The sequence below is a fragment of the Betta splendens genome, chromosome 4, assembly GCF_900634795.4.
Source record: "Betta splendens chromosome 4, fBetSpl5.4, whole genome shotgun sequence".
Classification (NCBI taxonomy): domain Eukaryota; kingdom Metazoa; phylum Chordata; class Actinopteri; order Anabantiformes; family Osphronemidae; genus Betta; species Betta splendens.
In genome coordinates this window covers 28,282,963-28,296,720 of record NC_040884.2, presented here as the reverse complement: position 1 = coordinate 28,296,720, position 13,758 = coordinate 28,282,963, and the positions used below count along the sequence as shown (strand labels likewise).

The window sequence follows — 13,758 nt, the reverse complement described above, 5'->3', positions numbered from 1 at the left end:
AAAGGCCCAAATTGAACGGACAATAGGTGGTAATCTGTGTTGTCAGGCGGGTCGGCTTCGATTCAGAGCCCACTGAGGGCGATCAAATGTGAAGCAGCATTAAAATAGAAGTTCATATAGTCCTGGGAGGCTCGGTTTTCACTCTATTCCAGCATCTGTAGGAGTTATGTCTGTTACAAAGAGTAAGATAAATGCCCACAGAGGCTTCTTCAACTCTTGCTAATTTTCTGTCTGAGCGCGAGGGTGAATATCACAGACTCCCACTAGACGAAGCATTAATTGTAATAACCATGCAGGCAATAATAAGCCAGTGTGAGCTGGCAATTATATCAAACAGGTGTATACTTAGAGACACACACACGTGGCCGACACATATAGTTTCCTCATCACACGCAGCTGTCATCTGGAAATGCTAAGCAAACACTTTTAAGTGGTATTTATAGTGCGGCGAGAATGGCTGGCTGTTGAGCCGTGTGATTTAACCAACGCACACACGCTCCTATAGGATGCAGCGACGGCTGCACCGCGGGGGAGATGCCGTAGGTTGTAGGCGGCAGGTACCGACCTGCAGCCTTGTGTCAAATACTGGTTGTGGCACAGAACAGTTACAGTACAAGCGCCTTGTTGTCGTCTGCCACCGTCCGCGCATTCATTTTCACTTTATTTTCTTAGATTTGGGAAGTTTTACCCCAGAATGCCTTCGACGCTGGTCTTTGTTTTGCACAGCGACTTGTTCTGATGCGACGTGAACGCATAATGCACCGGCACCGGCTAAACAAGAGCCAAGTGTGTGGGTGGATATTTCGGGACAGGCTCAGGGGAAACGGTGCTGAGCTGCTTGACCCCTTTGTTGTGTCTGTGTTGGAGAAAGCGCTGACCCCTCGTACGTCTGCGACAGCAGCCAAACTTCAACTTCAACTTCAAATGCCTCAAATGACTTTGTACAGTAGCTCTGGAGCTTCATGCAGCAGAGAATAACAAAAAAATAATAATTCCCAGTGATAAAAATAGAGATTTTTATTGGTTGGTCTGATCACTTGTCAGCTCAGTGGTGCACGGGTTCATGTTACAGTCCAGCGGTCGTTACGTTTTAGCAAACATGCAGCAACAAACATGCCGTCCTTTCAGCTCATTTTGCCTCATTTCCCACCGCTTCCAGTCAGGAGTTATACACACAGCGTTACATCCAGTATATAAAGTCAAAACCATTTGCTCAGATCGACGTTTGAAATATATACCGCAAAACAGAACAATATTGTGCTTACTTTGTAACATTAACACCAACGGAGATGCTTTTGTAAAATCAATAATATGGATCCAACATCTTCACATGATAATAAACAAAAGGGGAATAAAAAAATTCGAGCATAATAATAATAAAAATAAACCGATGTCTTAAATTAATCTTGAGCATAATAATATGTATATATATTATTTATAAAGTATCCTACAAATTCCGTGTCAACATTCTCCAATGTCCTCATTTCAACCCAGGCCAGTGTTGAATGTTCAGGTGCAAAACGTAATCAGAATACAAATGGAGGTTTTGGCACCATCGCTTCCTTTAGATGAAACAGAATGTATAGAAAAACAAACACATTCAAGCTTAATTTTGAAACATGTCAAGGTAGATGTTATGGATGCAGCAGTAGCTTCTAGCAGAACAAGTCCAACTGAATAATTAAATTTGACATTGCAGGCGGTGTTTGAAAACGCATGGCTCATCCATCCGCCAGCACAGAGACAGACGGGCCTTTTAGGATCCCCAGCTGACTGCAAACTCCACGCACACAGACCTGGTGGAACTCAGGTCTGTGTGCGTGGAGTTTGCCTGAAATGTACATAACACAAAGTAACATTTAGACAAGGGACTTTATTGTCAATCATCTCCCCGTGTGTCTACAACGCACCTCTGTTTGTGTCAGCCCTTTATATTTATTCTGTGTTCATCACAAACGACAACAGCTTTGTAACTGTGTATGTCGGCTCAAACAGTTGCGTCTCGTGTTTGGTCCAGCGACGCGCTGGCGGCACCGGCGCCGACCAGGCCCAGTCATGTTGATGCCAGCGGCCGCAGCAGCTCCAGCTGGGACTCCAGGGTGACCCGCTCCTGATGCACCACCTGCGGCCGACCCAAAGACAACAGAACCTCTGATCACGGCGTTCCCAACGAGACACGCACCTCATTGCATTATTTGCTTTGCGATCGTGTCTTTGAAGGATACCATGGTCCAAACATTCACAGCTTGGGCTACTACAGTACAGCATGGGTTCTGTGTCTGGAGGGAACAAAATAATTCCCCCAACTCATGCGGAATGGATTCTTGAATGAATGTAGACTATGCACAGCGTTGATAGGAGTGGTCTTGCCTCTGACCCCGCCTCATTGAAAATCCATCAGGCCCGGCACAGCATGTGGTGGACACAGACAATGCTAACACCCCCCCCCTTCCCCAAGGGGAGTGCACTGAGAGGAGCAGAAGGACTGGACTGACGGCCTCTCATGCTAGTATCTCGAACGTGCTCTAATGTTCATACTACATCTTACTTTAAACCCGTCCTCTGCTCTGTCCCTACACACCCCGGTAGATTTCAATGCTTGACCGGCCCACGCTCTATTTTAAAGGACACAGTTGTCTGTCAGTGCAAAGCCAATGGCTGTTTAGTATTTCAACAAGGCCTGAGTCTATATAAAGACACATATGCCTTTCTCTGCAGAATTCCATGGATGCTTTGAGCAACCCGTGGTGATTTAAACTGGAAAACGCCTTTGTAGAAGCTTGACGTGTGTTTTGGGACGTGCGTGATATTTAAGCGAGCGTCGGGCTGCCGGCTTTCACCTCTTTTCCAGCCGTTCTTCTCTGCAGTTTAGAATACACCACGCTAGAGGATCATTTACGAGGAGAATGACAGGCACGCTGCACATGCTCCGAATGTGAGTGCGTGGTGCAGCCACATTCCCAATAAAATATCTGTGTTTGAGTGACGGACAGCGGAGCTACTCGCGTTTCACCGTGACAAGGACAAAGAAAGTACACAGTGACACGACAAACATGCAGACGCACACCCCTTAAGGAATATTCAGGTCTGATATTTAAGGTTTCATCTCGCTCTGCTGACCTTCAGCTGCTGCTGGAGCTCACTGTTGAGGCGTGTCAGCACCGCGTTGGTCTCCCTGTTTTTACGGATGGCCATCTGGATCTCTCGCTTCTGCCCGGACAGCAGCCTGAGGTACAGTTACATTCACTGTGTTAGCATTTTCATTCATTTCCCCACAAAATACAACACACGGTGCCAAGAGAGCGACGGGGCTGAACGACTGAAGAAGGAGCTCCTTCTGCTTCTATTGTAAGAAAGGGAGCAAGTCTGGTCTTTAAAGATCAATGCTTTAAGTTAGAATGAAGGAACTCTGGCTTTCAGCTCTGGCAGCTGAGGCCGGCACCCCCTGCTGTCACCTCCTTCTGCTCTGACTGCCACCACCAAGGAGCCACATGCTGCGTTAGGATGTACCTCACTGTCTGCTATATTCCACCGAGGCTCAAACAATTCAAAGACAAAATGACTGAACTGAACTACTGCCACTTAATATAACTCATATGCATCTGCCACTGTCCTTTAGACGTAACGGGGCACTGCTTTGACTAACCTCTGTGCAGGTTTGGCAGGTGCAGGTAGGGTCTTCGGGGTCTGGCTCTCTGGATGGTATTTCCTGCGAACTGGCTTCTGCGGCGCCTGACTGTGGGAAACGCCGATGACGTCCTGCAAGAAAAATCTAACAATGAGACGGCCTCATCCCCTCAACAGAGATAAAGGCAATCAAGTCGTATCTTACGAAACGCTCTGACCTGTTTTGCAGCCACCGTCGCGTCCTCGTGACGTGGACCGGTCCTAGAGCGTGGCGCCGGCTCCTCTGCTTTAACATTGGTCTCCTCCTGCAGCGGAAACACCAGCGAATGCATTATTATCGAAGGTTAAGAGTGTTGAAGTCGTGACGAGGTGAAGCTGATTAAAGCATCAGCCGTGATGCACAGCTCTCCAGTTGCAGCTTCCTCCCTGCTCAGGTGCCGGAATGATGGATTAACACATCCCCACATCTGCTTGCTGCATTTCAGCTCCTATTCTGTCCTAAACACAATATATAATGTCACCACCTGCTTTTATTTAGCACAGAGGTTAATAGTACAATTGAAGGTCGACTTTAAACAGCTCACATTATGAGACCATAGAATTAGCTAGTGTGAGATCTGAGGCATTTGTATCTGGGTACCACCTTTGGTACAGTTCCCCATCTGTTAAAGTTGGACTTTGTGAATCTGATCCACTAATTACCGTGAGCTGCCGTCTCCACTGTGGTGCCATTTGAAATGCCTTCGCTGGCCTGATGATTTTAACAGGCTAATGCTGCCGCTGTAAATTGTACCCAAGAAGCCTAAAAATGCGCTTGGCAGAGCTGAACACGGCTCATGGGAAGCAGGCACAAATAACCGGCCCAGGGATTCAATTCACCACTGGATGTGAAACATAACCGCAGCATGGAAACATTAAAAAAAAAGGGACTGTAGTAGCTGCTACAGTAGCAATAAACCACAGGAGCTTTATTAGCAGTGTGTGTGGTCAGATGTAGGTCTCTGCTGAGAAATACTGTCACTGTCACAGACATTCTGAGGTCAGGACTGGTTTTAATTTAACAGTAAAAGGTCACGATTCTAATAGAAAGTCGTGCGAACTGATCAGAGGAAGGCTGAGGTCATCTAAGTCTCTGTCTGAATGTGTTAATTGTTAGCTGTCCACTGGATCAGCGCTGGACGCACTCACTGGAAAACACAGCGAGGCTCTGTGAGCGCGGATACGTGCTGTGGAAAAAACACAAGGATGTGGCATGTGGGTCAGAGCCGCGGGAGCATCAGTCCTGGCCGCCTGCCCAGCGTCTCAACAGCCGCGCTGCAGACTCACCGCTCGGCTACTGGGGAGGTGTGAAATGTGGAAAAGTGAGCACTGCGAGGTGAAATGCAGGTGCAGCCGAGGAGTGGTGGGAAATAAAGAGATGCAAACAGATGGGAATTAGAGGGGGGTTCACTGAGTGTTGGCTTCTGTGTCTTTTTATGTTTAGTTCAGCTGTCTGTTGGTTCGTAAATGATGAACTTTCTGTCCTGCAGATAAAAGGTGAAGCTGTTTCTGTGTATATTCAGCCGCTCGCAACAGTTTTCCACAATAACTGGCCTCAAGGTTTCACCTTTAACTTAAGACTGACGTGTTTTATGTCAAGGAAGCTAATTTTAACTACACGTGTAGTTCCCTCGGAGGGATGTGGAACTGGCTGAGGATCTGATTGCCAAGTTGAAAATATGCAAACATTTCACAGTCACATTAGGATCATCCGGTCTGTTGGAAAAGCAACAACGCTAATAATGAGTGTTTAGAAAGGAAAGTAAAGTATAAAAACCAGACCTAGAAATGTGGTTCCTTGATCTTAGTGTCAGGTTCAGATTGAGGCTGGAGTGATGTTCAGATCAGATTAACTATATCTGGGTTATTATAAAGGGGACATGAATGAGACACTGATGCATGGGCCACAACCACAATGTGTGAGTACAGTTTCTAAAGATGTTTCTAAACCATGTGTTGATCTAGGTTTGTGTAGAACACTCAAGTTACTTCCTAATGTGGAGTTTGATCATAACCCTTCCGCATTGTCCTAAAAGCTTTAAATGTCCCTCCTCGCATAAGACCAATATTAAGTAGGTTTAAATCCACCTGAAATAATAAGAGGTGTCAGTTAAGACATGTGAAGGACAAAGAGGCCGAGGTTAAAATGGGCTCAGAGCAAATTCACATGTCGCTTCAGTCATAAATAAATCCTCCCTGTCTTTCTTCGCTTGCAGTGCAGCAGAGCCCACTTGAAATAGAGTCTCGAATCGGAGGCTCATATATTCGACAAACACGACCCCGGCTACAGATTTACGGTGCCACATCTGAGAGGGAGGAGGGAAAGGCGGGGGTGGAAACGCTGACGACCTGCGCTGGAATTTTGAGTCCGTCTGCTGCTTTAGCCTTTTTTTTCCCTCCTCCTTGGACCAAGCATCGATACAATTACTGCACTAAAAACCAAGCCAGGCTCCAGCAGGAGACCACTCATCGCGCTCACCTCCTCTCTGAAGAGACTGAAATCGGCAAAGTTCGGCTGCTGCACTTTCTTCTGAGGGGTCGCGTCTGTGGCGTTGACGAAATGAGAAACCTGGCGAGACAGATGATAGGCAGCGATTAGGCAAAGCCTTCATTCCCGCATGATTTATGAGACGTGCAGTTAACTTGATATACATGAGATGCACATTAACAGGGCTCACCTGGGAGGTGGAGGGTCTCGGGGGGAGGGCTGGAGGGGGAGGCAGCCAACCGCCTCTCACGCCTAAAACGCAGATTGGGTTTTACTAATTCTTTTATGAAATGAAACGACTGCGAGCAAAACCCAGCGATGGCGGCCGCGTACCTGGAGCGCCCTGCTGGAAGAGCTTGTTGAGGTCCAGCGAGGAGGCCCTGGAGTGGGTCTTCTGTGGTCGGGGAGGAGGGGTGGGGGGCTCCTCCGCCTTCTTTACCGCGTCCTCGAAGGAGGTGCTGGAGTACGACCTGCGGGGCGAGAGAGGCGTGAGAAGAGCAGCTCTATCGCCGCGCTTGGTTCCAGCGGACGCTGTGCTGTGGGTTCACCTGGGTCTGCTCCTGGCTCTCATCTGTGGGTCCAGCTCCTGAGGCGGCTCTGGGACAAAGGACACAGGAAATGAGCATCTCACAACCACAAGCTGCTATTTCACTATTGATTTTCTGCCATCCTCAAAGCGGTTAGCATCACCTGGCCTCTCTGGAAGCGGCAAGGACGGCTTCTCTTGGGCTGCCGTCACTCTCTGTAAACTGGAATCTGAAGGAAGAACAGTGGCGACAACATTTGGACAACTTCGTACTTCGTACTTCAACCATTTGCCTAAACAAGTTGAACAAATGTTTCCATAACAGGTTCAACATATCGTCCACAAAGACTGGAAAAGAATTTTGTATTTAATTAGTACAAAAGTGTACAAACTGGGACACTAGAAAGATAAAAGCAGCATCCTTTTACTCTAAAATGTGTGTTTTATACCTCGTTTATGTGTTTCCTCTTTTAAATCTGTTGCTGCTGCCAGACTTGGCTGAAGCCTCTCTAGAATGCCCTTATCCTAAACAAAAAGACACAATTATTACTGAGATTTAATTATTGAGCAAGTATTTAGCTTATTTAGCAACATGGCACAGATGGAACAAAGCTAAGATCTCATATGTAACTCATTAGCGCCCCCTTTAGGCACAAACAAAGAGCTACAGAACTTGTCGCACGAGATCGTGCTTTACCATCTGACTGGGCCCTGGTTCAGCATCCTCGAAGACAATGAGAGGCTCCACACTCTGCAAAGAAAGCGCAGTCTAAGTCCAAGACTGAGGTAAAACTACTATACACAACTTAAAACACAGGTCTATGCTCGTGTGGCCCGTACTTCAGGAGTATCCGGTACGTCATCCTCCTGCTGCATGAGCCCGGGCCACAGGGCCGGAGGAAGGCTCTCTGGGAGAGGGTACCCGTTCTTACGTGCCACAATCAGGTGGAAGGCTGTGCAGAACTCAGAGAAGGTGAGAGCTCCATCTCTGTCCACGTCACTCAGCTCCCTAAAGATATGAGGGTAAAAGATGAAGAACACTTGGAAGCAGAGCTGCAGCATAAATAATAAACAATGCAATTGATTGTTGATTTATGCACGTGCTTAAGTTCAAATAGTTTCCAATTGAAATAAAGAAGTAAAAAAGTCAAATATCCTAAAATAAACACCTGAATACAGTTTATTTCTTATAAACAAGGTCTCGGTCTGCATCAGAACCCAATAGGGAACAAGTTCAGCACTTACCAGATGTGTGAAAGCTCTGGTATTGGCAGCTTTGATTTGGTGAAAAAGTTTTTTGCCACAGTCCCTAGAAAAGACAACGATAAAGTCTTTTTTAGGAGAGAATCCTCTCCACTTCAGAGCAGGTGCAGGAGAGCGGCGCCATACCGAGGATGAGAGCGTCCAGGTCAGGCTGCAGGCTTTTGAACTGATTGGTGTAATACTCCAGCTGTTCCTCCGTGATCCTCCAGGGGTCGTCATCGGAATACTCCACCACACTCTGCTGATCCAGCCTCTCTGCCGAAGAAGCCTAAACCCAAATGTGCACCTGATGAATGACTCTGGCGTAGAACCGAACCAGATGTGAACAAACAGCGTACCCGGGCCACAGCCGGAAGCTCCGCAGTGGGTTTGGTGCCGTAGTTACTGGGGGAGGAGTGCTGCTCCAGCTGAAGCCCCGGGTGTGACGGGTGCTTGCTTTCATACGCTGCAATGAACACATGAAAAGCACCGGCGCAAGTGGGGGAAAAGACGAATCAGAGATGTTGGGAGGAAGAGACGTCAGAGGATGGGGAATTCTAATTCATCACACGTGATGCGTGGAAGCTGCTGTACTGATTTACAGGTGCCGGCAGGCACTAAACAGCACCTACTCGTGTGCGGGTCGGTTCCGTTCCTCTGCGTGGCGTATGCGTAGCTGTGGTAGGGCCCCGGGGAGCGCGGCGGTGAAGCGTTCGGCGAACGCGGCGGCGACCACGGTTCCTGTCACAACAGACACTCGTTACTGGCTCCTGTTCATTTCCAGGGGCGCGTGCGTCACGTGGGCTGGTACCTTTCTCTCTACGTTGGAGTCCTGGCGTCTGAAGCTGCTCCTTTCCCCCCGAGGAGTCCAGGAGGCGGAGCCGGGGCCGGGGCCGGGCACTGTCCCGCTCTGGGAGGCCTGAGCGTCCAGGCCTGGAGGGATGGTGAAGTATCGCATCTCCGGGTCATTCTTCAGCCCAATAAATCTGGGCAGAGGTAGATCTATAGGAACAAAATAACAACCTTTACCGAAGTGAAATGAAAAGTTTTGCTTTTGGTACATGTAAGTGTATATTCATCTCTTCCTCACGGCTTCCTGTCTGATGATCTCGGATTAAAGCGAGGATGAGCCACGAGGAGCAGCTGGTCTCCTTGTCTGGGGTGTGACTGGCTGCGAGCTCTTGTAATAAGGACAAACTGGCTCAGCCCTTTCCACGCGACCCCCCCCCCCTCCCCACCCTTTCATCCAGATTAGACCAAATCCTGCCACGTTGAGATAATCCCCCTGATCCCCTTTCGCTCTCACAAGACGCCACCTCCCAGGACTTACTGGCCGTCAGGCTCTCCAGGCGGACGGGCAGACCGGACTGGGCGGCCGCCAGCAGCTTCAGGGCCGCGTAGAACTGAGGGGTACCGAAATAACCCAGACGCTTGGCTCCGCACAGCTCGGTCACCTGCAAGACACAACGTTTGGAACCCTGTGAAGCCAGAAGAACATGCAGCACGAGACACATTCGGCACTTTGATTAGAGATTAGGGTTACTACGTGCAGGGAAAAAAATCCCTGAAATATAACGGAAAGAATTTTTGTTTATGTTGGAGCTCATTGTGTCAGTGTGAACACTTGCTCCTCTGTGATTAAAAGCCCCACGTGGCCCCGAAACAATGAGACGCAGGATAACAATAATCCCTTTTTTTGTCATGGACGTATTAATGGCTCCGGTTTCTCCTGCAAACCTGCTGCTCTCGACCCGTTTAAGCCGAAGCCGACCACTCCTTTAAACTGGAATGAAAAAAACGCACCGATTTTGAATAATTTGGTTAAACGCAAATGTGCCTGGATTTAAATATGCTATGACATCAGCTGGACGCGAGGGGAACCAGTCGGAGCGGCTCAGTCCAATGATAAGAGAAGCTACGAAACACCTCTAAAGCAAATGCTTTCTTCAAACTTAAATTTGAAGCCCGGCCATAAAATGGAGCAGGATGAGTTAAAGGAGACGATTACCGAACATCAGTACATGTTGTTTCCCACAGGCCACACTTTACCACGCGTGTGCTCGCTCAGGCTTCTCCTTTTTACATGACACGGCTTAATGGCGACAGGTTTTTCTGGTATCGGACTGGGCCGAGTAGTGGAAACACCCCCTTCTGTTGAATGAAGCTGAACAGAACTAACTCTCAACATTATCATCTCCAGGATGGTCAACACATCCTCGCTTCAGCTTGATTCAGTAATAATATCACGGCGCTGCTGTTAATGATGAGTAGATGTGGCCCGTTTCCGCCTTATGGGACATTGTTTCTGCTTGACCTGCACCATATTCACCTATCAGCTCTCGCAGAGACACTAAGCGAGCGACTGAGCCTCCGGCAGAGGTCACGCTCACCGGCACTGCAGGCGCGACCTCTGCCAGAGGAAGACCGCTGATGAGGATATTATGAGAACAGCAGTGACGGCGCGGAGGAACCGGACCGACAGGTTGGCTCTGGAGCCTGAGGCGGAACGTCAACCTTTCACTGCACTTAATGTCATTGCTGGCAAAGCTTTTAGAAATGAACTCATGTAAATGAGACATACAAGGGATCTCATACATGTCTATCCTGCTTTAAATAAATTATGCTTAAGTTCACAATAACAACAGCAAAATTACATGAATGCAAATTGCATGATTGCAGATACCTGGATCTTTAAATAGTGCTTATAGATGTAGTCTAACTGAACTTTACGGTTTTATTTTGATGATATTTTATCAGGCAAATATTCCATTACGGGGTGAAAATGGTCTTCAGGTAAATTTCATTTCCATTTCTGTACATTTCTAATGTACAAGGGGACAATGATGGAGTAAAACTATGTATGCACTGTAGAGTGAGGTATACAGCTGTTTGCTATAACAGACACGGTTCTGAAAACACTATCAGCCATTGTAGACTTTTATACTTCTACATAGTACGTGTTACTTCCCTACGTGATGTACAGTAGGTACAGTACTAACCGCACCTCACTCAGCCACTGTGTCAACACACCCTCGCACGTCCCTAAACACACCGGTGCACACATGCACACGCCAACTGCAACCTCTTAACAATTGTGTTTTCACACTGGCTGCTGTGGCCGGAATCCGGCTCACGTGACCAAACGCTGTTGTAAGCATTTGATCAGTGAGTCTCAATCGTTACCAGCGTGACCCGGAGTCAGAGCTCTAAAGTCCATGAAGGAGCAGGAGCTGATCGTGTGTGGGCAGAAGAGCCTCCTGATCTACAGGGAGCTCAGCAGGAAGACGCGTCATTCTTTACCGCTTATCTCAGAGCTTTCCCCTGTAAAGCTGCTCAATCCTAACAATGAATCAGCGAAAACACAACTGAACTTAAGCCCATCATGGGAGAACTTTGTTATGAAAGCACAAAAACCATTTACAGTTAAAGCAAGTAAAGCCAGATGAAACATACGCCTCCTGTGTCAGTGTGTATGCTGGAGGAAAAGCACCATTTATTATCCGCTGATACCGAGTCAGTTAGTGACCCAGGAGTCAGAACTGAGTCCAAGAGTGATCCTGCAGGCATCCTGCAGCAGAGCCAAGCGCCGCTCAGAAGGCCGCGTGTCAATCACCCCGGCGCCGTGGCAGCGGTCCAGGCAGCGCAGGAAGGAAGAGGAGCTCAATGCCCGGCTTCCTGACACCCGCACAGACACACAATGGGCTGCGATGGTGGACGGCGACCCGCTGCCTTCATGAGAGCTGGAAAACATGTTTATATTCCTGTGGTGGGCCTGCAGAAGAACGCTGACTCAGGGCTTCTGCGCTACAAGACAGGCCCGAACCTCCAATCCGTTAGGAGAGACATGAACGTGTTTCTACACTAGTTCATGCACTTAGACCTATCACATGCTAAAAAGCTGCAGAGCATTAACTCAACTTAGCAGATCATCATTGACTTGAAGTTACTCTTCAACGTTTACTGGGGGGGATTTGATCCAATAATCCACCCCGACTAACGAAAGCATCAACAAAGCTCTGTGTACTTAACTAAAGGTGGATTTTACTGCCCATGAATGCAGCATTTATTTATAAGCGAATTACTGTTACGTTGTTTCTGTACTGGACTGAGAGAGTTTAATATTAGCGTGTTTTGTACATATGACTTTAGATCGTAGAGCGATGACACAATGAGGCGCCAATGTTAGCTATGAAGCTACTGTGACTGTTGATTTACTGTGTTGAGAAAATTTAATTAATTATCAACTCTAGTTTGCTAATATGTAAGGACTGTCCTAAAAAGCCCTGCAAATCTATTCCTTAGAAGCGATGAGGCATCAAATCCATAAAGACAGATGAGTATGACACCGAATAGAACTTCAATATAGAACTTCAGAACAGACCCTGACATGATAACAGCTGACTATTTGAACTGAGCAGATAATAATGGCTCACGTGGACAACCAGCCAGGCTGTGCGCGTTACATATATTCCATTAATCCAGTCAAGCATAATGATAAGTATGTGTGAGGACCAGCATTCGAAACGTGGACTAGACGAGACAAGCAGTGAAGCTGTGCGAAGCCTCTCGCTTCCAAACAGGCACGAGAGCTCATTAAACGTGAGCGCTGCGGCTCGCGCTCGGGGCGTCTGCGGATCTGAGGTCTGGGCAGCAGCAGCTGCGCCTCTCAGCCCTTCACGCTGGACAACGTGTGATGACCAAGCACGCGCGTTGGTGCGACTCACTCACTTTATGCAGGGATTCGGGAGGTAGCTGAGACGCCTTGAACAGCTCCGCCACTTTGCTGGACGACAGCTTCCCTGAAGTGTCAGCCTGGCACAGGCTGTGGAGACCTGAGTAATACCTCTGCTCGTGCTCGTTCAGGGAGATGAAACTCCCCGCGGACGCGGTACCGGTTTCCTGATCCATCCCGGGGGCTGGCGCACGGAGGGATCCGCCGGAGAAGCGCTACATCCAAACGGATCGATACATCCTGCTCCGGACACCGGCTCCGCTTTCAAGTCGGAAGTCAGGGGCTTGGCAGGAGGAGGAGGCCGGTGTCACCTCCGACAAGAGCTGGTTGAGTGCAGAGCGGCTGCTCGGCTCAGGATCATCCACTCCCACTGCCTATTGTGGCCGGTTGTAGCAGTACCGCCCTGCGCCTGCTGGGGGCGCCAGGTGACAGAAGGAGGGCCTATTGTGTGGGAAACAAGAGGCTGCTTTACTTAGCACACACCACAAGGACAAGATTGCTTTAAAGAATGATTGTGGCGGTGACTCCTATGACTCTGTTAAGAGGTTTTGTCCTTGTGTGTTTAAACCAGCGGCTTCATTAAATCTGTGTGTGACTTTGTGTGCCTCTCCCCCAGATAACGGAAGATGCTGTCGGAATCAGAACATGTGTCCACGGCTGAAAGTACAATTACACAAAGGGAACTGTGCTTTAGAAGCACCAGCTTTATGTTGTGTAAACACACACAATACAACATAAAATCAATATTAATTAGATGAAGCATTTCATGAAGTAAATACACTGTGAATGCTTCATGTATTCCTCAAGAATTGCTGAAACATTTAAAACTTAGCTGAAAGAAGCTGATACATTGCAGGTAAAATTGAATATATCTAATCTAGCATGTTCTGAGTCACACACAGTGACATATGTGTCTGACGGCTTTATCAAGTACATAGTTAGGAAGACACCTTATAATTGAATGACAAACAACTGTGCAAAATTAGCAAAAAAATTAAGGTTAATCACAAAAACAACAGCATGACCAGGAGGGTGATGAATCTGCATACAGACAAGAGGTGGAGCAGCTGGAGCTTAACACGCTCAAGACTGTGGAGATGACAG

The 13,758-nt window shown here is 47.9% G+C and overlaps 1 protein-coding gene across 1 annotated transcript in view; it reads right to left on the bottom strand.

The window, feature by feature from the left end:
- LOC114852948 (actin remodeling regulator NHS-like) overlaps positions 1-13,240 on the bottom strand; it is a 55,544-nt gene extending 42,304 nt beyond the window's left edge. The window contains exons 1-19 of the mRNA XM_055507658.1: positions 12,651-13,240; positions 9,253-9,376; positions 8,734-8,924; positions 8,555-8,663; positions 8,282-8,388; positions 8,070-8,211; positions 7,926-7,989; positions 7,521-7,689; positions 7,378-7,431; positions 7,130-7,205; positions 6,845-6,910; positions 6,703-6,751; positions 6,488-6,624; positions 6,345-6,406; positions 6,146-6,235; positions 3,846-3,932; positions 3,647-3,759; positions 3,121-3,226; positions 2,066-2,122 (exon numbers count right to left, since the gene is read on the bottom strand). Coding sequence (XP_055363633.1) covers positions 2,066-2,122; positions 3,121-3,226; positions 3,647-3,759; positions 3,846-3,932; positions 6,146-6,235; positions 6,345-6,406; positions 6,488-6,624; positions 6,703-6,751; positions 6,845-6,910; positions 7,130-7,205; positions 7,378-7,431; positions 7,521-7,689; positions 7,926-7,989; positions 8,070-8,211; positions 8,282-8,388; positions 8,555-8,663; positions 8,734-8,924; positions 9,253-9,376; positions 12,651-12,830 — 1,983 coding nt within the window. The 5' untranslated portion in view covers positions 12,831-13,240. The remainder of the gene's footprint in view (positions 1-2,065; positions 2,123-3,120; positions 3,227-3,646; positions 3,760-3,845; positions 3,933-6,145; positions 6,236-6,344; positions 6,407-6,487; positions 6,625-6,702; positions 6,752-6,844; positions 6,911-7,129; positions 7,206-7,377; positions 7,432-7,520; positions 7,690-7,925; positions 7,990-8,069; positions 8,212-8,281; positions 8,389-8,554; positions 8,664-8,733; positions 8,925-9,252; positions 9,377-12,650) is intronic.
- Positions 13,241-13,758: the final 518 nt, after the last annotated feature.